Consider the following 23,971-nt stretch of genomic DNA (forward strand, 5'->3'; position numbering starts at 1 on the left):
AATGGCAGACAAGTTTACTAAGTAAAACAAAAACCAGTATTTACAGCATTTAATATGATATTTTATGTAGCCATGTCAGAGGAGCAGTAGGTGGCAACTGAAGATCAGTAGGTTGGTCCACCAGAAAGGAAAGTTCTAATGGGTGAGTCTCAGATAGATGAGGCTCCAAAGGCTTTGGCTCTACAATGACTTTTGCTAATGTTGCACCTTAACATTTATGCCACTGCTATTTTCCTATGGTATCTAGCAAGGTGTGAATGCATGTGGGAAGATCCCCACTTCCCTTAATTTATTATGACTATCTCCAGGAAATATCCCATTCTACTGGGCATTTTAATTTGTGGATTATTATAAAAATGATTTCCTCCTAAGCTATTCTGTTTAGAGCAATGATTTTATACAATATAATATTGTCAGTTTAAATGAGATTTTGATGATTTGGGTTATTTAATAAATATAGTAATTGATTATGATAGAGTTTAGTTTAGTGGGGAAACTCATAAAGTCAAAAGCAAGATACGGTGTTTCCCCTGCCAATGATAAATCATGGGCTGCAGAGGAAAGAAAATAAGAACAAGGAAATTTCACATACCTAGTTTTTTTGAGGATCCATTTAGAATGTGGCTTAAGTTAATGATTAAGAAATACAATTGTGTTGTAGAATATTATTTTAAAGTATGTTACTTTTTTATGTTGCATTTTTTTTAACTCTGTGAAGTTGTGTTATTGTACCTGTCTAAACACTTGATGGTCTAATAAAGATCTGAAGCCAATTTTGAGGCATGAGAAAGGACAGAGGGGTTGTCAGGCAGAGAATATATAGGATTCTGGGAGTAAAAAAGATTAATGAATGAGAGAGAAGAAGGAATACATCAGATTTAGCCAACCAGATGCACAGCCAGTGCCAGTAAGAGTAAGAGTAAGATTTACAGATGTAAGAGAATGGGAAAATCCCAGATGCAAAAGTTAGATGAGCTAGTTTAAGTTAAAGAAAGCTGGCAAGAAACAAGTCAAACTAACCCCAGGTATTTACAAGTAAGAATAAGCCTCCTTGTATGATACACTTGGGAGCTGGGTGGTAGACCACCCAAAAGAGGAAAAATGAACGACAACACAATTTTGTCCCAGAAGTTAAGCTAGCTCAAGTTCTTCTAATCTTAATGTTGGGAGATGTGACATGGGCTTTAGTGTGCATCATAGTGAAAAGAAAGCTTTCAATGTGACTTACAGATAGGATAAGATATTTTGTTAATAACTTTGAGATGAAAAACCTGGGGAAACCATCTAAAGTTTATAAAGGAACATAGTTGAGTGAGGGACTCATTGAGGTCAAGAAACAAGAACAAAGCAGCCTAGTTATTATTTGCGGATGGATCTTTTTTGTTAAGATGTTTTGGCAATCCAAGATGATGATTAATTCCTTAAATCCTGATAATTAATTCAAAGACAATGGTTAATTAATGCCCATGTATTCCCTCTGCTTCCTGATACAAAAAAGCTATTGATGAAGGAATACACAATCTGAGTATTCAAAACACAGAAGACTGATTGTTTTTCATACATAATAATTTAGATTTGTGATTCTTTTAAGATTGTTTATAAAGTTATCATTTGAGATAAGTTATAAAATCATTGATCCTTCCTTTGTAACTACAAAATTCAGCCTGGTAGTGAAAGAATGACTGAGAAATATATCTTACTTGCTTATATTCTGTTAATCTATACAAAGTTGCTTCGATATGAATGTATGCATGATCTTGGCATAATTTGTTTTACATCCATGATACGTAGGATGTTTAATCATTTTGAGGGAAATTGGAAATCATGTTTTTTAACTGTATTCATGGTAATCATGCACTTGAAAAATAGAATGTATCCACATTGTAGTTTTATATTGCCAGAGAGATTTTGTTCAGATATATAAGCTGGGAGAGAAACATAGAGGAAGAATAAAGAGAAAATGATGGAGAAATATAGATGTTTGTGCACATTTCTTCCTTTGTTGGCCCCAGAGAGTTAAAGTTTTTCCTCTCTCTGGCCCCAGCAAATTAAATTTTATACCCTCAGATAGAAAAGTCAAGTTAAGTGATTAGTTTGCTGAATCCATGGCTTCCTCTTCAATCCTTGAGCTCCTCAAGGCTAGTCATCATTTCAGTGATACCATTTGCCATACACACACAGTTAATAAGCAGATAAAATCCAGTTCATTAGCAAACTCATCACCTCACAGATTTACTACTGATGCCATGAGGAGACATCCTATTGGCATGTAGCAGTGACAAAGGCATGAGTTGGTAAAAAGTGATCACAACAATTAAGGAAGCGAGAGCATTCTGAGCATGTCCAGCTTGGGACTTTATATTACCATCATGTCTGGAGAACCCTACTAACACCTTCTGAGGGAGATGTCTTCCCACTAACATACACTGTAGTGGGTAGACATTCCATCTTTGACCTGCAAGTTCCAACCACCATTGAGGCATCTGTAATGGTTATGCCTACAAGTCTGGGCTGAGAAAGGACGCTGAAGACCTGAGATCCAGATGCACAGGGTCTCTTAGTTCCTGGACCATGGTCGCTGGAGGTAGACCAAGCAGAGTTCTCCAGAGAATACTGCCGGACTGTGCCATTCCTTTTCCAGACCCTGAAAACTCTCCCTTCACTTGTAATTTACCCCACAAGATAAACCTCCCTTTTAACTATGTGGAGTGGCATTAATAATTTCACCAATAATTCACCTCTTAGGTTCTACATCTTGTGGATAGTGACTCCTTAAGACCAAAGACACCAAAACATAGACAGCTAGAGATGTTCAAGGCATAGCATTCCACATTCAACCCAATGCTTCATTTACATTCCTAGTACTACTTTAATGTGTTTTCAATAGTCAGAGTGTCTTAACTGTTCCTGGTCTAGTTGTGCTGTCTCTTCCTGCCTCACCCTCCATTGCAGGCTTGTATTGTTCCCCATTATCTGAAGGACCAACTGAATCAAGTCAGGAGAGAATGTAAGACTTAAGCCAGTGTCAGAGCAGTAGGATACATGAATTCAATGAATTTAAGATTTTATTGAAACCTGGTGGTGATAAATGATCTACAGAGAATGTGTAGAGATAAAGTCAATTGCATAATATATGAGAAAATTAAGTCACTTAAATAGATTGAAAGCTGGGCTCATGTGATAACTCAGTGGAAATCAACTGCCTTGTATGTCACAAGACCTGAGTTTGTTTTATTAAACATAGTAACCCTTCTATGACATAAGAGGTGGCAAAAGGAGATTGCCTACAAGCTTAGGACCTGCCAATTTGCCACACACAGGGATTTACAAGAAGAAGAAGATTGTCTAAAACAAGGTAGAAATTAAGTTTCAACACCTGATATCATCTGTCTTTAGCATATGAACACATACATTCTCACATTTGCATACACATCATCATAAACACAAATACATACATGCATAAAAGGAAAAGCTAGAAGCCAAGTGAAATGTTATGTCACACATATGTAATGCCAAAATTAAGAAGGGAGAGCCCAAAAACCAGGGATTCAGTGTAATTTTCAATTACATGACAAATTTCTTGTCAACTTGGGATATAACAGATCCTGTTTCAAAACCAAAAAAACCAAAAGCATGTTAGTGAGTGCACCAAAAATAAGCCATTGAGAAATATTGATAATAATTAATAGCATTTCTGCTTTGGATGTTGTTTTAAAAGTTATTTGTTTGGAGACATGAATTACAAAGTGTATGCCAACAAGGCTGTAGTTGGCAGATTTCCTGTGTCCTGACCTGCTGGAGGTAGGGACACATCTCTCCCACCCATATCTCCCAAGTAAACACACAGAAGCTTATATTAATTATAACTGCATGGTCATGGCTTAAACGTTTTGCTAGCTACTTTTTATATCTTAAATTATCCCATAACTATTAATTTGCATATTTCCATTGGTTCTGTGGCTTTAACTGCATCCAATTACATGTTGCTCCTTGGGTGGCTCACTGGCATCTCTTCTACCTTCCTGTCTCACTCTTTTAATTTCCAGCCTGCCTCTAAGCTGCCTTGTTATAGGGCAAATGGCTTTATTTATCAACCAATCAAAGCAACACATATTCACAGCATACAGAATGATATTTCCTCACCATTTCCCCTTTTCTGTCTAAAGAAAAGAAAGGTTTTAACTTTAACCTATTAAAATTACAAATAACAAAAGAGTTATCAAGCAGTAATTACAGTTACAATATCTAGTCTATTTGTATTTTGTAAAAATTAAAGAAAATATTCAATCTGTCCTATATTTGTGAGTCTAAGTTTTCATATGTAATTTATCTTTATCATAATCAAGGGAAATTATAATTAGAACTATCTAATCTTCAACTACATCAAAGACCACAGAAGGATATATTACTTAAGTAAACAAGAAATACATTGTATGCAAGTTCCAAAAAAATTAGAATGACAGAGAGAGCTGGCTACCTGGACATTACCTGTAACATTAGAGCATCCTTATTCAGTCCATAGGCCTAGTGTCTCTCAGTTGCTTCTTTCTGTGTCCTGTGGAATGTCTGACAGTCTCATCTGTTAAGTAGGAACCTGAAAAACCATCTTATCTTGCAAAGTTCAGTGGTCACCTTTTATGGGTCCTGCATGTCCACTTTTGAGGCCAGCCTGGTCTACAGAGTGAGTTCCAGGAAAGGCACAAAGCTACACAGAGAAACCCTGTCTTGAAAAACCAAAAAAAAAAAAAAAGCAAACAACTCAATCACCTTGGTAAAATCATCAAAATGAGAGGAATCAACTCACATCTTTCACTAGTGTAGCTCAAGTGCTATGGGATGTCCTGTAAACTGTGAATATATGTTGCTAAGGTTAATTGATAAAACAAACACTGATTGGCCAGTAGCCAGGCAGGAGACATAGTGTAGGCCAGACAAGGAGAGAGGAGAATGCTGGGTGGGAGAAGACTGAGTCAGAGAGATGCTGCCAGCTCACTATGGGAAGCAGGATGTAAAGTACCAGTAAGCCACAAGCCATGTTGCAAGGTATAGATTTATAGAGATGGGTTAATTTAAGATATAAGAACTGCTATCAAGAAGCCTAAGCCATTAGGCGATACAGTTTGTGTTTACTTGGGGGACACTAGGGGGAGAGATTTGCCCTGACTACCGGCAGGCTGGGACACAAGAAAACAACAGGTACACACTAGTAACTGAATATTAATGGTGCCAAATCCTTAATCAAAAGACACAGTGTAGGACATTGGATTAAAGTACTGGGGTGTTTATATTTATTGAAGTTCATCATATAAGACAGCTATAACCTTACAATGAAATAATGGAAAAAAAGAGATTCTGGGGAAATGGAGCTAGAAAACAGGGACATGTTGCTGATCTGACATAATAGACTTGAAATCTATTGCACAATGATAAACATTGCTTCCTACTGCTTATGGGAACAATTCATGGGGAGAACTGGTCAATTACAGACACTGGTTCACCCAGTTATGCACAGAGAAAACTACTAGATGTAAAGTCATAGGCAAGCATCACAGTACTTTCATTTCCAATAGTTAACACTTCATCCCAATAGAAAATAAATAGAATTAACTGACATCACAGTAAAATGGTCTTAAAAGACATCTATGGAATATTGTACCCAAACACTGAAGAATACACCATGTTCTCAGAAGTACATGGAACTTTCTGTAAAATAAACACATACAAGGTCACAAAGAACATCTTAACAAACATAGGGGAAATGAAATAATTCCTTATGTTCTACCCCAAAACTATAAAATGACTACAAATAAATAAGAAGAACTCTAGAACATAAACAAACTCATGGAGAGTAAACAACTCACAACTTAATGATGAATGAGTCCTTGATGAAATCAAGAATGGAAAGATTCTTTCAATGAAATGAAATAAAAATACCACAATATTCTTTCACCTATGGGATCCAACAAAAAAATGCCCCAACAGGGATGTTTAAAGTTCAAATTAACTACATTATAATGTCAAAGAGATTTCTAATGAATTAGCTAATGAACCACCTTAGGGCTTTGGAAAAGGAATACATCAAACATCAAAATTAATAGCTGGAAAGAAAACATTGACATAAAAAAAAGAGTGAAATGAAAACAGCAGCAGCAACTAAACAAATCCAGAGAGTCAATGAAATAGTTTGTTCCTTCAACACATAAATAATATTGACAAAACTTTAGATAAATATAGACGAATTTCTAAATGATCTTATTAAAGAAAAAAACAAGAATTCAAATATAGGGGTAAAAGCCTTAGAGAGATCAGTGATCGAGGGAAAGCCACCTGCCAACCTAAACTCACCAACTCTGCAGCTTCCATAGATAGTGACTTTCTATCTAACCAGTCTTCTATGACTTGCTGTTTGCCATCTGATTGGTCTCTGAGCCCAGAACCTCACTTCCTCTTCCTACACAGCTCAGTCATTTTTTATCTGTACAGACCTCCAGGCCTCTATGGTTGGTACTGGAATTAAAGGCATGTGTCAGTATGCTTGGCTCTGTTCTCTAGTGTGGCCTTGAGCACACAGAGACCCTGCCTGCTAAGTGATAGTATTGAGGGCATGTTCTACCACTGGCAGACTTCTTTGTTTACTTAAAATGGCTTGCTATTTTCTCTGATCTCAGGATAAACTTTATTCATTAATACAAAAGTAAAATATCATCACATTTCAGCACAAATAAAATATCACCATGGATAAACTAAGAAAAGGAAGAGAAACAGCAAAAGATAATACAGTTAAGTCATGAAAAGTGAATCACTCATTATGACAAACACCAGTGAATTCAAAGAATTATTAAAGTTTACATTAAAATCATTCCACTAGACCAGAAAATCTAAAATATATGGATTAATTTCTCCATAGGTTAAAACTTATCTAAATAAAACTAAGATAACATTTTAAAATTTTAAATATGTAGATGTGGGGACAAGGCTCAGCAGTTAAAAATAATTACTTTTCTTCTAATGGGTCAGGATTCAGTTTCCAGTACCTACATGATAGCTCACAATGCCATTTTCCTGCCTCTGTGGGCACAAGTCACATATCCAAAAAACACACATACATGCAAGAAATCCCTTCTACACATAACATAAAATAAACCTGTAAAACACTCAGGCCTGACCCTGCCTCTCATCTGCTACCTCAGGAGCCAAGGGAGGGCACAACAAAAACTGAGGTTGAACACCTCAGCTACCACTGAAGCTCAAATCCTCAGCCTTTAGTTGGCTCTCTCCAACATCTACCCTGTCTATGAGCTGCTGGAGATGATGGAAAGAGCTGGTCCTGTGGAACCAGGGCAACAGGATTTCCTTGATTTTGAGATATAGTAGGATATCTGAGAGGAGTCTGGATGAGGGTCCAGTATTAATGGTGTAGCAGAAGCCAGAAGCCCTGAACCAGACCAGCCATTTATTGCAATGAACATTTGAAATTAAAGCTGTTTGGACAAAAGGGAATGTGGTGTGACACACAACAGCACCCAATGCAACTATAATAAACAAATATGAGGTGGGCAGATGGGGAATACAGAGGAGTGAACAGTGACAAGTATGCCAGAATTGGAGATGTGACAGTTGTGACTGGTATGAGAGAAAACTGCTGACTGACAGCAGAGCTTGTCACTCCCCAGAGGGGTCAGTGAGATATTTGTTTTTTTGTTTTTGTTTTTATTTTTGTTTTCATTTTTTATTATCTTTTATGTGGCAGGATACAAGGGTGGAGGGTAGATATGAAAGGAAAGGGAAATGAGTGGGACTGATATGTGTGATAAAAATTCCCAAAAGAATCAGTAAAAATTATGTTATAAAAATACTCTAAGGCCTATAAGAACACCAAGTTTGCAAAAGTAATGAAAAATCTCTAAAGAAAGAGAAATGTTCAGACCAGATGAATTTTTCCAGACATTCGGAGAACACAAGGATTATTGAACTGTTACATAAAAGAAGGAAAATAAGGCTTATTACCAAAGTATTTTTTGAAATATCATTTTGATCCAAAGAGCAGACAAATATTCAACCACAAAAAAATATCCTATCTACCAAGATCTATGATTAACATAGATGCAAAGTTTCTCAATAAAATACTTTGTTAACATATTCAGGATAGTAAAATGGCTGAACTCTTCTTAAATATAGTACCAAATTCTAAGATAGAAAAAAAGATAAATGAACAAATAAAAGCTGTACAAATAAGAAAATATCAAGTCAAAGTACCTATTCTTGAATAATCCAACTCTATCAGTGCAAGACTGAAAGTGTTTAGCAGGGATCACTTAGATCTGATAAAGACTTAACAAAGTGACAGGGTACAAAATTATCAAACAAACAAATAGTTTTTCTCTATACCAATGATGAACAAATTGAGAAACAATTCAGAAACATCAGTCTGTTAACAAATGTCTAAAGAAAATACCTCAGAATAATTCTAAACATTTGTGCTGGCCTCTTATAATGTCCCATATAATGTTCAGATTTGAATACTTGGTTTGCAGATGGTGCATTTTATGGGAAGATTAGCAAGCATGAACTTGCTGGAGGAAATATGTCATTGGGGTGGGATTTAAGGTTTCAAGGACTAGCACTGTTTCAACTGCCCTCCTTCTGCCTCCTGTTTGTGGGTTGAGGTGTGAGATCTCAGGTGTTACCCCCATGCCATGCCTCCTGTCTCCCTGATGCCATGCTTCCTGTAATGGTAATGAGTAACTTTTATCACTCTGGAATCATAAGTTCCAAAGAAAGCATTCCTTCAAAACGTTGCCTTGTTCATTGTGTTTTATCACAGCAATAGAAAAGGAATGAATACACCCAGGAGGTAAAGCCCTCATTACTGAAAACCTCAGCACATTGAAGATAGAATCTTTTTTTTTTTTTTTGGTTTTTCGAGACAGGGTTTCTCTGTGTAGTTTTGCGCCTTTCCTGGGACTCACTTGGTAGCCCAGGCTGGCCTCGAACTCACAGAGATCCTCCTGCCTCTGCCTCCCGAGTGCTGGGATTAAAGGCGTGCGCCACCACCGCCCGGCCCGAAGATAGAATCTTATGCAGATATTAGGAGATGAAAAATGTTCCCATGGTCACAGACTAGAGAAATTCATGTTATGAAAATGTCCATCCTACCAAAACAATGAACAGACTCAGTACAATACCAATCTAGATTTTAGTGTTATTCATAGAAATAAAAATTAATAATCTTCAAATTATTATGGAATGGTTGGATGTTCATTCTTAAATTCAGCACTACAGAACTGTCTCTAATCCTCAGGGATCATTGCAGAAGAGGCAGTGTAAATAATGTAAAAGTTGAAAAAAAGAAAGAGAAGGGATGGAAAATGCTGACATGTGGGCATGACAGAACAAGTGTACTCATGAACTTAAAGCAATTGGAGCAGCTATAAAGATCCTGCATAAGACTAGCCCAAAAATGAGGTATCATGGACTGAAGTGGATACTCATTGGACACTACAACTCCATAATGAAATTATTAATACTGAATGATTCTGGGTGGTAGGAAGTCACTATCCTCGGTTGTGTCCCCAGTGAGGTGCCAACTAGGTTTCCATTGGTAGTCAAAACCCCACATTCCCACAGAAGATAAAAATCATGGTTAAATTGAATGGGCCACGAGTAAATAGATTTGAAAGTTATAAAAGAGAACTGTAGGGAATGGGGGTTACTAAAGGTGAGAGGGAGATAAGATAGGGAAAAGGGTTTCAATAAGCAGAATATAATGTATACATCTTTGTAATTTCTAAAGAACAAATTCAATAATAAATTCATACAAAAGCACAAACAATTCCAGATAGTCAAGCAACCTTGGGAAAAGGTAGTTCCTTATTTCCAGTTATATTATAGAGATAGAGTAATGAAAACAGCAAAGCATTGACACCAAAGAAACATGTGGATTAATTGAATAGAAAACCAAGACATAAGTTTCCACAACTGCAGGCACTGTATTTTTGACAAAATATCGAAAACATGGTATCTTCAGTACATGGTATTTTGGACATTACATTGCTATGTGTGGAAGAATGAATTTCAATCTTAATCCTTCATCACACACACACACACACACAAACACACACACACACACATACACACACACACAAACACACATTCACACCAATTCTAAATGTATCAAGACTCTCAAAAGAAGTTTCCTCAACACAGAACTCTCACACAGTTGAGGAAAATACAGGAAGTGCACTTTGAGAGGTAATCACAGGTAAGGACATCTAAATGCTACTCATCTCACTCAGAAAATAAGGCAAATACTCAACAAGTGGGACTCCCTGAAATTAAAAAAAGATTTCTATCAACCAAAGAAAGTCATTAATCATGTGAAGATTTAGCTAATAAAATGGAAGAAAGCTTTGCCTGTTATATGCTTCCAGACAATGTGTATCTAGTATCTAACAAGAATGAAAGATAATAAAATATTCAACATAGAGAAAGAAATGGACGAAAACCTGTGGTATGGAACTAAAAAGTATACCATAAAAGAAAGGGAATGACTCATATGAATTTTGAAAGTGTTCATCAACATTAGCTATCAAAGAAATACAAATAAAAACTATAAACTACTTAGGAGTCCATCTTATCTATGTCAGAATGGCCACCATTTTCTAAAAGAAAAAATGCCAGACAGAGTTGTAACATAAAGAAAATGTGTCTCAGAAACAAGAAAGACAAAAAAGGAAAAAAAAACACACAAATAAATGTTTGAAGGGCATGTTGAAAATGTTTGAAAAGAGAAGATAATTTAAATATAAAGGGATGTGAAAGGAGTAGATGCAAATAATGGACTGTTGAATGAGAATATAGGTAATGTTTTTCTTTTTCTAAATTTCTCATGGATTTGGGGGTTTTGTGGTCAAAAATTGGGTGAAATATAAGCAATATTGAAAGTATAATGTTTAATATGAATTTTCCCAGCTTCCCTTTTGCATACCAATTCTAACTGTATATAAATTCATTAAATTGTATAGACTTTGAGTCTCAATAATTTTGGTGAATCTGGTTTTTATTTTTGTGCAAGTTGCTTTATAATAAAATTTAGTTTTTATTTTTTTTAATTTACGGAAAAATTGTGGGGAAAGAAAAACACTGTTGGGACTGAAAACTGCACAGTCATTATTTAAATCACTGTGAGAAGCATTAAAAAAGCTGAAAACAGAAATTCCATATTACCCAGCTATCAAATCTTAGGTATATACTCAAACTATGTCAGTATATACTACTATAGACTTATATATACACAACTACATAGGTAGTTGAACATTTGTGCTAATTGCGGCTCTATTCACAACAGCTACAGAACAGTTTTAGCCTAGATGCCCATCAACTGAAAATAGACGAGATTGTGATATGTACACACCATACAATTTCATTCAGCTTTAAAGATGAAATTACAAAATTCACAGTAAAATAGTTGGAACTTGAAAATATACTTAAGGAGGTAAGACAAGCACAGATAGAGAAGCACTGCATCTTTTGTCTCATATTTGGATTCTAGACAAATTCTTAGTATGTTTACCTTGATGTGTATATAAAGGAGAGGAAAGCAGAAAAGAACCATTAGAATAGTAGCAAGAAAAAAGAGACCTTAAGAAGAGAGAAGCACAAGGCACATATGGTATCAATATGAAGGAAGGGAATAAGAGACTGATTGTGTTTATGCAAAGATGGGGTGGGTAAATTGGGGATAGAATTAACCAAGTGAGTTCAAGGCCAGCCTGGGCTACCAAGTGAGCTCCAGGAAAGGCGCAGAGAAACCCTGTCTCGAAAAACCAAAAAAAAAAAAAAAAAAAGAAGAAGAATTAACCAAAACAAAGAATATATGAAAATGCCATTAGTTTGTAAGCTCATTTAAAAATTTATTAAAGAGTTTAAATCAAGGCAGCTTTTATGAGCAGATACTAATTTTCCCAAAAGTTATTTGTTATAAAATGAAAGCTGTATTGCTATTATTGGAAACCCTAGGAATTGTTGACTAAAATGGGCCTGGGGATTCGAATAATGTAGGCAATTGTCACTATTGTCAATTGCCCACAAAACTGGTTGGTAAGACCTATTCCTTTCTTTTTTTTTTCTTTTTTGGCTTTGGAGACAGGGTTTCTCTGTGTAATTTTGGTGCCTGTCCTGGATCTTGCTCTGTAGACCAGGCTGGCCTTGAACTCACAGAGACCCACCTGGCTCTGCCTCATGAGTGCTGGGATTAAAGATGTGCACCACCACTGTTCGGCTAAGATCCTATTCCTAAGGCCAATCTCATAGTCTTGTCACACAACATAAGGAAAGAAAACTGGGAATGAGCTGAAATATGCCTTTCTGCTGAATAGCCCTCATTGTAACAAAAGGTTTATGTAGGATTCTAGTGGGATATTCTTGTCAATAATATTACTCAACTATGGACACTGATATTTATACTTCAACCATCCATACAACACACACCCACTGGTGCAATAACTACAATTGTGGTATCAGAGTAACCAATCATTTTCTGATTGATAAGACTCCACATCTGATAGAGTCAGCATGTTCAAATATTCATGATGAGAAGGAAATAGGTCCTAGTGTTGTTGTTATCACTGTTGCTCTGTTAACCACAAGGTATAACATCTTCATTAGTACTAGAAAGACTAGATACTCCAAATATTGCCAGGATGGTTAGTCATAGGTCAAGCTGTAGCTGTGCCATTATGCAGTGGCTTGTGAGAACTGGAAGACTTCACAATTAGGTTTGTGATGGTAATGATCCTTGGGTCAACAGGTTGATAGAGTATAGAGGAATAAGATGGAGCCAAGAGAAAATTATAGAATATACTAAAGGCTTGAGTTGTAACCAAGTTAGATAACATAAATGACTTGGGGGTTGAATCCTATGATTAAATAAACAGAATATTGAAGTGAGTGCTTATAGTCTTAGAACTCATGAAGTACAGGGAGGAGGAGCAGATCTTCCAGGTAATCCCTATCTGCATAGAGAATTCATGGCCAGCCTAATCTGTATCTCATCTTGTCTTTATAAATGTAACTGAGCCTCCCTCAACCCCTATATTTAGCCGGACACTCACCATTTCCTTTGAGGAACCATTCAAGGTAAGTTCCTAGTGACTCTGGATTATCAATAAGGTTTGTGTTACGCAGGAAAAAATAGCCAGACACAAGAATATCTCTGGGATTTCTGATGACATAGATCACCTTAAATGAAAAAACATGTAAATGAAGGTCAATATAGTCATAAACCAATTTGATCTGGCTTAGTTTATATGAAAAGTCAATCAAATATCAATGAGGTTTCCAAAAGTATTTATTATTTTTATTTGAACAAAATATAAACAGAAGTGCAAAATGTCTATATTTATCAAAATCTTCTTTTATAATTTCATTTGATTTACAAAAATGTAACATCAAAATGGCTGAGTTCAGTAATACTGTAATAAAACCAACAGCAACAATAAAAAGACAAGAATGATTAAATACTTGTAAAGATCAATATTTTACAGGGTGAAAGCCTGCCTATCCATCCACTCTGAAAGAATATTTTATATATACAGAATAATGCATACTACACTAAATTTATCTTTAAAATGACAAACTAATTGGTTTCTGTAACTGTAACTATAAAGAAAACTCTCAAAGAATCATTATGCAGACTTTAATGCTAATATTTCATTGCAAAATGGTGAACACAAAGACCCATGAGCACCTAAAAAATGCTGAGATGGGAAAAGCATAGCAATTGGTTATGCAATACCAAGTTCTTAGCCCTGAAAACATAATACAAGTAACATTGTACATATTGAACAGATTGTACCAAGGTACTTAGGACTATGTAGATACATATACAGATGTAACAACAAATAATGAAAAAACACAAATTTGAAAGACAAAAAAGAGGGGTATGATGGTAAGCCAGGAGATAGGAAGAGGAAGGGGGAATAATGTATGTAATTATAGTGTAATCTCAAAAACAGAAGAAATAATTTCAAAAAATTAATGAAATGAAATTAATATTTTGTCCCAAAACTTGTGACATTACTATATAATTCATCTTTTAGGCCTTAATTTCTCCAGATACAAGTTTTCTAAATCTACATAAGACACATAAATATAGCTTTATAATCACAACTTCATTGTGATAGATTCAAGAGAGATTATTTTCTACATTTGTCTTTGTATTTTAAGCATAAATACTTGTAGTTTCTTGGGTGTGGGGACTTCTACAAAACCTTCTTATTAACAATAAGCAACAATGTATCAGAACCTGGTTATTTCTGATTCCTTTAGGAGATCCCCTATCAGTGATGTCGGTGATTTTTGTGGCTACTGGTCTTAATGGACAGCTAGACACAGAAAGACACAATGGATACAGATAAGCCATGGTTGTTGAACATTACAGCATTTGTGCCTGTTCAGGCTGCTTCCCCTATGAGCAACTCTGCTTGGGTGATTCACCCATTAGGTTTCAACTATATGTAGAATCAATTTTAGCTAAATGACTTTGATGACAACAAAACAGTAATATCCATTGTACACTAGAGTTTGAGCTCTACTTGTTCTGTATGTGTAGTCCCTGAATGCCCTACTGTGATAACACAGGTTTTTTTTTTCATTATATCTGCCCAGGATCACTGAGAGGTGGTTGATATGCTGGTACTCTGATATAGTCCGAGGAGGGGACAGATTAGCATCACCTAGTGCATGAGAATCCCAGCTTCCCTCTCCAGATCTACACAGAATGCATTTCAAGTAGAGGTCCAGGGCCCAATGTAGTAGAGTAAGTTCAATGAGCATTTGACCAAAGATTTCTCAACCACTGGACACTGACCTTGGCCTTGGATCTGAAGAAAGACTTGGGGAAAAGATGGAAAGGGAGGTGGGAAGACATGAGGCGTGGTCCTTCCTTATTGATCAATATTGGAAATCCCCTTTTAGTCTCTATCCAGGGCGAGCGATCCCAGATAGGCACAGATTGGATCCATTTGGGATTTCCCTTGGTCTGAATTAAGCAGATAGTCTCAATCAGCCAGTTAGTTCCTGAACAAGAAAGAAAAGTTATTGTCACTCATTTCAAGAGAACTTCTGAAAAGCCTTAAATAGAATATACAAGCATAAAATTTACAATGTAGTTGTTTCCAAGCAAAAAAGCATGTGGTATTTGCAATATCCACATCATGTAAGTACAAAATATATTCTTCCAGAAGATTCAAAATGCTTCACCTAACAAAACTGAGAATCTTTGCTCAGTAAACCCCACCTGCTTATTGAACATTGCCTCCAGTCAAGAACCATTCTGTTTCAGTGAATTCAACTATTCCAGATATTTGTCAGGGATGCAGTCATGGTATCTGTCCTTGATATTGGAACATTTTATTTAATACAGTGTCATTAATATGCATCCATCCTGCACTGTATGTATTAGTACTGCTTCTCTTTAGCTTAAATAAATTCCATGGTCTATTTACCATACACAAATGTATTTGTGATTATATGTTCATTTGTCAGTGTTTCCCTAGCATTATTCTTCTGAGCTATTATCTGAATCCTTTTCCTGCAGTCCACTTTCCTTAGATTTTCCATGTTATTGCCCTTTGATGTTAGCAACCTAATACTTAACCAATATTTACTGCTTCTGCCACCCACCACACTCCTCCCCCAAATGAACATGATGTCTTTCTTGCTTCCTTGAGTTTTGAAACTCTTTCCTCGACTTGAGGAAGGTCCATGGTAATTCTTCTACCTGACTGTCCTCTCCTCCACATATTCTTAACATTCATAACTTTTTCCTTGATGCTCTTTTATCTGTTTATTTGCATCATTATCTCTTCCACCCAGAGAGAAACAAATGCCACCATATGCTTTAGGAAACACTGTCATTGCCCCAAGGATCAGCTCAGGCACTCCTAGTGCCTAAGCTGCTCCACTGATAACTTTGCTTAGGTTAGAGTTCTTCCTCTGAGTGAAAATGCTCTCAGATACAGCTCTCCAACCCACAAACCATTGAACACATGAGATATACAAATCATTCCATTCACCACCTAAATGATGGATGATTAAAGCCCAAAACCTCCACAGACAGTTCAGGATCATCCTCAATGATGTTCCTTACCTGATTTAGGATAACTCACTATGACCGAGTCTTCATCTCTGATCACAAACTTATCAAGGCTTTCTTCAATAATTTCTTTTTTATACAATATAGCAGAGAAAGGTATTCCCTCAAACCAAAAGTAGGCTGACATCCCAAAAAACTTTTTCTTTGGTGCTGTGAGAATTCCAGCATTGATCCCCTTTTCAGCTTAAAGCAAATGCTGAGAGGTAAAATTTATAGTGCAGGAAAAAAATCATTAACATCCCAAAGATTGTACAGAAATGTTCTGCTGATAGGAAGAAATACCATTTGCAGAAACCAGTCAAAGGTTGCTGTATTAAGCAACTGTGAACTTATTCAGAGATTGGTCTAGAAAATTGTGAGCCTGACGTCATGACCCCAAACCAGAAACTCAATAACAAGTACTTAGAGATTGAAATAAGGCTTAGTTAAAATATTTTCTAATACAATTAAGCATTCCCAATGGTTTCAAATGTGCAAAAAATTTACAAAGGCCATAAAAAATGTTGCCCTGAAAAAAGTTGTCATGTACTACACCTCAGCCTCATTTTCCCCTCCATTGCCTTCTTCTCTTTCCCATATTCATGATCCCTTCTTTCATTTTCACTGCTATGTTGATATGATCACACATTTACATACCATACAGAGTCCATTTAATTCTCTTTGTATGTGAATATATCCTTAGATGAGCACTAGGAACTGAATAACCAATATGGGATTTCCCCTCCTTAGGCAGTTGATTCTACCTTCATTGACCTGTTTTGTTGTGTTTGTTTTTTCCTCTATGGATAAGACAATGTAAAATTTCCCCTATCATTATTTGGGTAAAAACTGTGCCATTATGGTGGTTCATTTGTATAAATATACTGGTGAGTGTTCAAATGTGTATTTCTCTGTCATGTCTGTAGGATATATCCTATCAACAGATATCCTCAGGCTCTGTGTTTTTCACAAGCCTTAGGTAGAACAGATTCATTGCAAAAAGTTTTGAAACTCTGTGAGTTTGGTCCTGGTTTTGGGCACCAAAATGTAAGTAACTTTTGCAACTCTGTGGTTTTGGTCCCAGAATTTGGCACCAAATTATAAATTTTGCAACTTGGGGTGAAAGGTATCTTAACTATTTGGAGGGTCAGATGACAACCAGGACAGCCCTGACAGCAGGAGCTGCAATGAGAAAGCTCAGCCCTAGAGAGTGAGGTGTCTAGGACACCTCAAGCTGACAGGACAGCTCAGCCTTGGGGGTATCCCAAATACCTTGACTTGCTTAGGACAGATCATCCCTGGATGGGAAGGTCTCCCAGATATCTTGAGCTGCTAGGACAGCTCTGATGGCTGGATCTGCAATGAGACAGCTCAGCCCTGGAAGGGAAGGTATTCTGACTGCTCAGGAGAGTCAGGCCTGGAGCTTCTAGGACAGCTCAGCATGAAAGGGTGAATTATGATATTCACACCCAAAACTCTTTTGAGAAAGAAATTTATATGGGAAGGAGGAGTCCAGGAGAGTGGCTGCCTCTACCAGGTTTAGAGAATAGCCCCCAATTGAACATGCAGGGTGCATTATATAGAATATCTTGGGGGTGGAGTCAACCAAATATTGGTTAGTTTTTTTCCTCTGCTCATAGATTGGTTAGTTCTGTGGGTTAGGTGCAGAGTTTGCCTTGATCTCAGAACCAAACTGTGTTTCTTTTACTGGCCTTTCTTGGCTTTTTGACACTAATTCTAAGGCTAGGGCATATTTCTTTGACTGACTCTGATTCTAGGGACCAAGAGTGTTTCTTTGGTATTGGTTTCAGAGTCAGGGCTTGTTTGTTAGGTTCTGGGTCTGGGGATAATTTTCCTTTCTCTGGCTCAGTTCCCAGATCAAGACTGTGCTTCTTTCCCTGATTCTGGGCTCCAGGTTCAGGTTGCGTTACTTTAACCAGCCCCCTTTCCCTATATTCATTGCAGATGTGTCAACTGGAGTTGGGTACTTTACAGTGAATTATTTGTGGAACTTTGTGAAAGTCTCCATATATTGCAAAAAGAAGCTTCTTTGATGAGGGGTGAGAACTATATTTACCTGTGTGTGTAAATATAGGTATTTAGAAAACAGCTAGAAAGTATGCTGGTTAGTTAAACTGGCAGTGGCAGGTTCACCTCTTGGATCTATGCCTAACTGCTTGTCTGTATATTCTGTACCAGACATGGCTTACCTTTTTTTGAATGTGCTTTAAGTCCAATTAGACAGCCCTTGAAACCCCAAGATGAAAGTTCCACTATTTCACCATTGTGAATGTCTTGCTAGTCCAGTTATTGTTGTGGCTCCCAGACAATACATCTGGATAGGTCTAGTGATTGATCCTTTCCCTTTGAAGCTTTTCACTTTTGAAACCACTTTTCAGAAAAGAGGTTCCAGGTCATGTTCAGTTCAATTTCTCCAATTTCTATGTGTGAAGTACATCGAGACTTTAGCAAAAGAGTTGAATTTTCAAATTCTGAGACAATTGAGGGCAACATTAGCTTTTACGGTTTTGGAAATCTCATGGATTACCCTGACCAATAACTTGAAAGGAGGTTTCTCTTGCATAGTACTTGAATTGCTTTCTAACTAATTATTATTATCTGATACCAAATTTTGGTGGTTTGAAACAAAATGACCAACAAATGAAGGGGTAATATTAAGTGGTATGACTTTGATGGAGTAGGATTGGCTTTGTTGGAGGAAGTATGACATTGTTGGGGTGGGCTTTGTGATTCCACAAATGATCAAGTTACTCCAGTGATTCAGACCACATTCTATTGCTATTGCATAAAGATGTGAGGACTCACAGATTCAGTATTTTATCTGTCTGCTTGCTACTTTTCATGTCACCATAAGGATAATGGGATAACCCTCTGAAGTATAAACTAACCACCCTTTAAATATAATTCTTTATAGTTGTTGCTGAAGTCATTTTGCATCTTCATAGGAATAGAAACCCTATCTAACAAACAAATCTTAATTGTGATGGGTGAAGAAACAAGATATTAGGCCTGTGAGATGTAAATATTCCATTGATTTTGTGGAAAATCTTCTCACTTATAAGAAGACCATAAAATGGGAGAGGCACCATGTAGATCAGTTGTTAAGAGGACTTCTTGTTTCTCCAAAGAACACAGATTCCATTCCTGTCACCCATATGTCACTGTCAACCATCTGTAACTGCAGTTCCAGGGAATCCAATAATCTCTCCTGGTTTCAACAGGCACCCAAAATGCAAGAGGCACACAGATAATCATGCAAGTAAAACACTCAAAAATAAAAGTAAAATAAAATTGAAACACCTTTTAAAATAAACGAAATTAGAATTTTGACAAAATTTTACTATGGATTTTCTGTGCTAATTTAATAATATTTGTAATATTAAATTTGCCTATATGTGAAGAGTGTATTGCTGGAGAGTGTCATCCCAGTTTATTTTGTTCATTTTAGGTGCTTCCTTTAAGTCTTAAATATTTACTGTAATTAATTTCACTTCTTTGTTCAGGACTGGTCCCTATAGTTTAATTTATTGTTAAGAGTATTATTTTGTTATTTTTTCAACATGTTCATTGTTATTTTAAAAGGTCATAGATCTTGTGCTATGCTTTCTTGTGGAAATTAGTGATACGGTCTAAGTGTTTTGTAGAGGAGTCCTTAGAATCTGTGATATGTGGGACCATTTTCTTTCAAACCACCACAACTTGTTCTCAGATGATAACAATTTGTTAGAAAGGAATTCAAAATGATACTCTTTTGTTATGAGATATATTCTGTAATGTTACTTTCCATTATTTCCTCAAACTGAAATCTTGAAAGGGAATCATGTGATTATTTTTCTACTCATATTCTTTATATATTTCTGTTCTTTTTTCCTTTTGTCAAGATCTTGAGTAGTGTATAAAATACAATCAATGATAAACAAAAGCATTTACAGATATGCATAAATAAGCAGGCACTCATACATGTACTGTTATACATGCATGCATTTAAACATAAATCAAATATTATTAAAACATTGGCCAATCAATCTGTATTCATGGAGAAAATAATAAAATGCAGCAATTCCTTACATGAAAAATCTATGAGAAATCCCTCTGTGAGATGTGGGGTTTGGGAAGATCTTTTCCCATTCTGTAGGCTGTCGCTTTGTCTTGTTGAATGGTCCTTTGCTCTACAAAAACTTCTCAGTTTCAAGAGGTCCCATTGATTGTTTCTCACAGTGTCTGTGCTACTGTTGTTATATTTAGGAAGTGATCTCCTATGCCAATGTATTCAAGACTATTTCCTTCTTTCTCTTCTATCATGTTCAGTGTAACTGGATTTATGTTGAGGTCTTTGTTACACTTGGAATTAAGTTTTGTGTACTGTGAGAGATATGGATCTATTTGCAACCTTGTACATATTGACATCCAGTTATGCCAGCACAATTTGTTGAAGATGCTTTCTTCTTTCCATTGTACAATTTTGGCTTCTTTATCAAAAATTATATGTTTATAGGTGTGCGGATTAATGTCAGGGTCTTCAATTCGATTTCATTGGTCTACTTGTCTGTTTTTTATTTTTTTTGCCAGTACCAAGCTGTATTTAGTACTGAAGCTCTATAGTAGAGCTTGAAGTCAGGGTTCATGATGTCTCCAGTTGTTGTTTTATTGAATAGGATTCTTTTGGCTATCCTGGGTTTTTTTGTTTTTCTATATGAAGTTGACTATTGTTCTTTCCAGGTCTGTGAAGAATTGTGTTGGTATTTTGATGGGAATTGCTTATAATCTGTAGATTGCTTTGGTAAGATTGCCATTTTTACTATGTTAATCCTGCTTATCCATGAGCATGGGAGATCTTTCCATTTTCTGACATCTTCAATTTCTTTTGTCAGAGACTTTAAGTTCTTGTCATACAGGTCCTTCTCCTGCTTACTTAGAGTTACCGCAAGGTATTTTATATCATTTGTGGCTATTGTAAATGGTAATGTATCTCTGATTTCCTTCTCAGACTGTTTGTCAATTGTATGTAGGAGGGCTACTAATGTTTTACACTTGATCTTAGCCAAAAGGCCGAGAAGCGATACTGATTTTTTTTTTTAGTTAATCTTGTATCCTGCTATGTTGCTGAAGGTGTTATAAGCTGTTTGATTTACTTGGTAGAATATTTGGGGTCACTTATGTATGCTATCATGTCATCTGCAAATAGTGAAAGAGAACAAGGAGAGAGATGTCATGATAAATAAAGGAATAGGAAGAAGCAAAATGCTAGAGGGGTCCCCAGAAATCCACAAAGATACCTCCACAATAGACCACTGGCAATGGTTGAGAGAAAACCCAAAAAGACCTACTCTGGTGATCGGATGGCCCAACAACCTGTCATAATAGAACTCTCATCCAATGACTGGTGGTAGCAGATACAGAGATCCACAGCCAGACCCCAGTTGGAGCTCCAGGATTCCAATCGATGAGAGAGAAAGAGGAGGGATTGTATGAGCGAGAGATGCTGAGACCATGATTGGAGAAAGCTCAGGGACAAATAGCCAAACTATTGGAAACACATGAACTATGAACCAATAGCTGAGGAGCCCCCATGGAACTAGATCAGGTCCTCTGGCTAAATGAGATAGTCAATTAGCTTGAACTGTTTAGGAGGCCCCCAGTCAGTGGGACTGGAACCTCTCATTAGGGTATAAGCTGGCTTTTTGGAGCCTAGGGCCTATGCTGGGACACTTTGCTCAGCCTGGGTGAAGGGAGGAGGGGACTGGACCTGCCCTGATGGAATCTACCAGGCTGAGCTGAATCCCCAGCTGGTGGGAGAGCTGGGGGGGGGGGAGGAGGGAGGACAGGGTAATCCATGGCTGATATGTAAATTAAATTAATTATAAAATTAAAACACACACAAAAACCCTCTACTTTGTATGCTAATTTAAGCAAAACAAAATGTATATATTTATAATAATGTACATATATATCTTGAAAAACTGAAATACTTTGATACAAACTTTAAAACATATAAACATTTCTTTTTGCAAAAAAAAAAAAAAGAAAGAAAGAAATATCCCAGTATAAGGAAAGTCTCTGAGTGAAATCACTAGGCATCTATCTGTTCAGGACCTTCCCATTCCAAAGCCACCATCCAAGAATCACCAGCTGGTGACAGTCAGAGTTCTCTGTTAATATTCTATGATAGAGCCTTAAAGCCATCCCATCTATGTGGATAATACATGTAACATATGTGGCCTCTGAACATGGATGGCTATGAGCAGGCATTGAAACAGAATCTCTCCATTTGCACAATTGAGGGAGCCACCAATCGGAAAAGACAACAGATTAAGACCTCAATGCCTGAAGTTCATCTTATCTTCAGCCAGCTAACCTTCCGGATGAGGAGAGGATCATGGCCATTCCACAGATCAAGTTGTCAGTGGTCTGTCAGCATATTTCTGATGCCTGTATCTCTCTTTATCATTACAGGGATGATTCTCTCTTTCTCTAGATGTCTGAGTTGATGGCATTTTTAAAGTGCTCATTCTAGCCACTGTCAACAGCCACTAGCAACATCAGTCTGATATTCCTCCAGGATTCAGTGTGCTGAGGGTGGGAGTTAACTAAGATCTAAGAACCTGCATTACTTTCATTTCCTGTGCTGTAAGTATATACCCCGAGAAAGAGGAGCTAAAGGAAGGAGGGTTAAGCTCATGTTTTCATGCTATAGCCCATCATTGTGAGGAAGTCAATACTTAGGACCTTAAAGTAGTTAGCCATTTCACAATAGACACATAGGATAGTATGAAAAATTTAGTAGGGCCATTGTACCTGGCATAAAGTCTGAAGTCATGATTAACATAAGCTTTGAAATAATCTATTGCAAATAAGCAGCACTTGTTATCTGAGTTCTATGGAGTAGTTTTTCCTGTAGGTGCTCAGAGACATTGCAAGAATTCAGCCACAATACATCCTTGGCAAACCAGGAATTCATGTGATGGCTGAGAATTGTTTGGGAAATGTGTTCTTCAGACAACTCCTAGATCATATCAAAGGATCTGGTATGTGGGAGTTGATTTGCTAAAAGTATGTTTTGTGTAACAATAAATAAATCACTTCTGTGAGGATACTCATGTTTCAATCTGCTGGGATTGTTCCCCTTGATCTTTCAATATTTCTTTTTATACTTGTGTGTTTCCCTTTTTTGGTTATCCTGTGAGCTATGGAAAAATGCTTTTGTATGCTGGATTAATAAAACATTGATTGGCCATTAGCCAGCAGGAAGTATAGGTGGAATAAGCAGACAAGGAGAATCTGGGAAGAGGAAGGGTCAGTCAGGAGATGCGAACCCACAGTCCAGTGAGCAGCATGTAATGGTACACAGATAAAAACCACAGAAAATGTGGCAACATATAGTTTAACAGAAATGGGCTGAGTTTAAGTGTAAGAGCTAGTCAGTAGTAAGCTTGAGCTAATGGCTGAGTAGTTTTAATATAATCCTTAATATAATCCTCTGTGGAACATGAGGAAAGATGAAAGACATGAGGTATGCTCACAAAATTGGCATTGAGCTCCACACAGAAACAGAAGATGGATTATGGCTAGGTGCTGGCACTCTGGAGCTAGACCAGGTGTACTCACTGGGAATTCTCTTACTATTCTGGGTGTGGCAGCATGAACATGGGAAAGATGCCTTTCCCCTACCACTCATCAATGCCCAAAAAGGGTGGGGTAACAGGCCAAGAGGTCACTAGAGTGGGATAACTGTCCATGACCTCTACCAACTATAACATTTAGGAGAACAGGCCATGAATCTCATCAGGGTAGCACAATAGAGCCAACCCTGTTAGC

At 36.8% G+C, this 23,971-nt stretch overlaps 1 protein-coding gene across 2 annotated transcripts in view; it reads right to left on the reverse strand.

Moving 5' to 3' along the window:
* The window catches only part of LOC102912437 (sulfotransferase 2A1-like), a 31,007-nt gene extending 14,531 nt beyond the window's left edge, over positions 1–16,476 (reverse strand). For both annotated transcript variants that reach the window (XM_076571747.1, XM_076571752.1), the window contains exons 1-3: positions 16,151–16,476; positions 14,870–15,078; positions 13,113–13,239 (exon numbers count right to left, since the gene is read on the reverse strand). In XM_076571747.1, coding sequence (XP_076427862.1) covers positions 13,113–13,239; positions 14,870–15,078; positions 16,151–16,283 — 469 coding nt within the window. In that variant the 5' untranslated portion in view covers positions 16,284–16,476. The remainder of the gene's footprint in view (positions 1–13,112; positions 13,240–14,869; positions 15,079–16,150) is intronic.
* Positions 16,477–23,971: the final 7,495 nt, after the last annotated feature.

The sequence above is a fragment of the Peromyscus maniculatus genome, chromosome 1 (assembly GCF_049852395.1).
Source record: "Peromyscus maniculatus bairdii isolate BWxNUB_F1_BW_parent chromosome 1, HU_Pman_BW_mat_3.1, whole genome shotgun sequence".
NCBI classification, from domain to species: domain Eukaryota; kingdom Metazoa; phylum Chordata; class Mammalia; order Rodentia; family Cricetidae; genus Peromyscus; species Peromyscus maniculatus.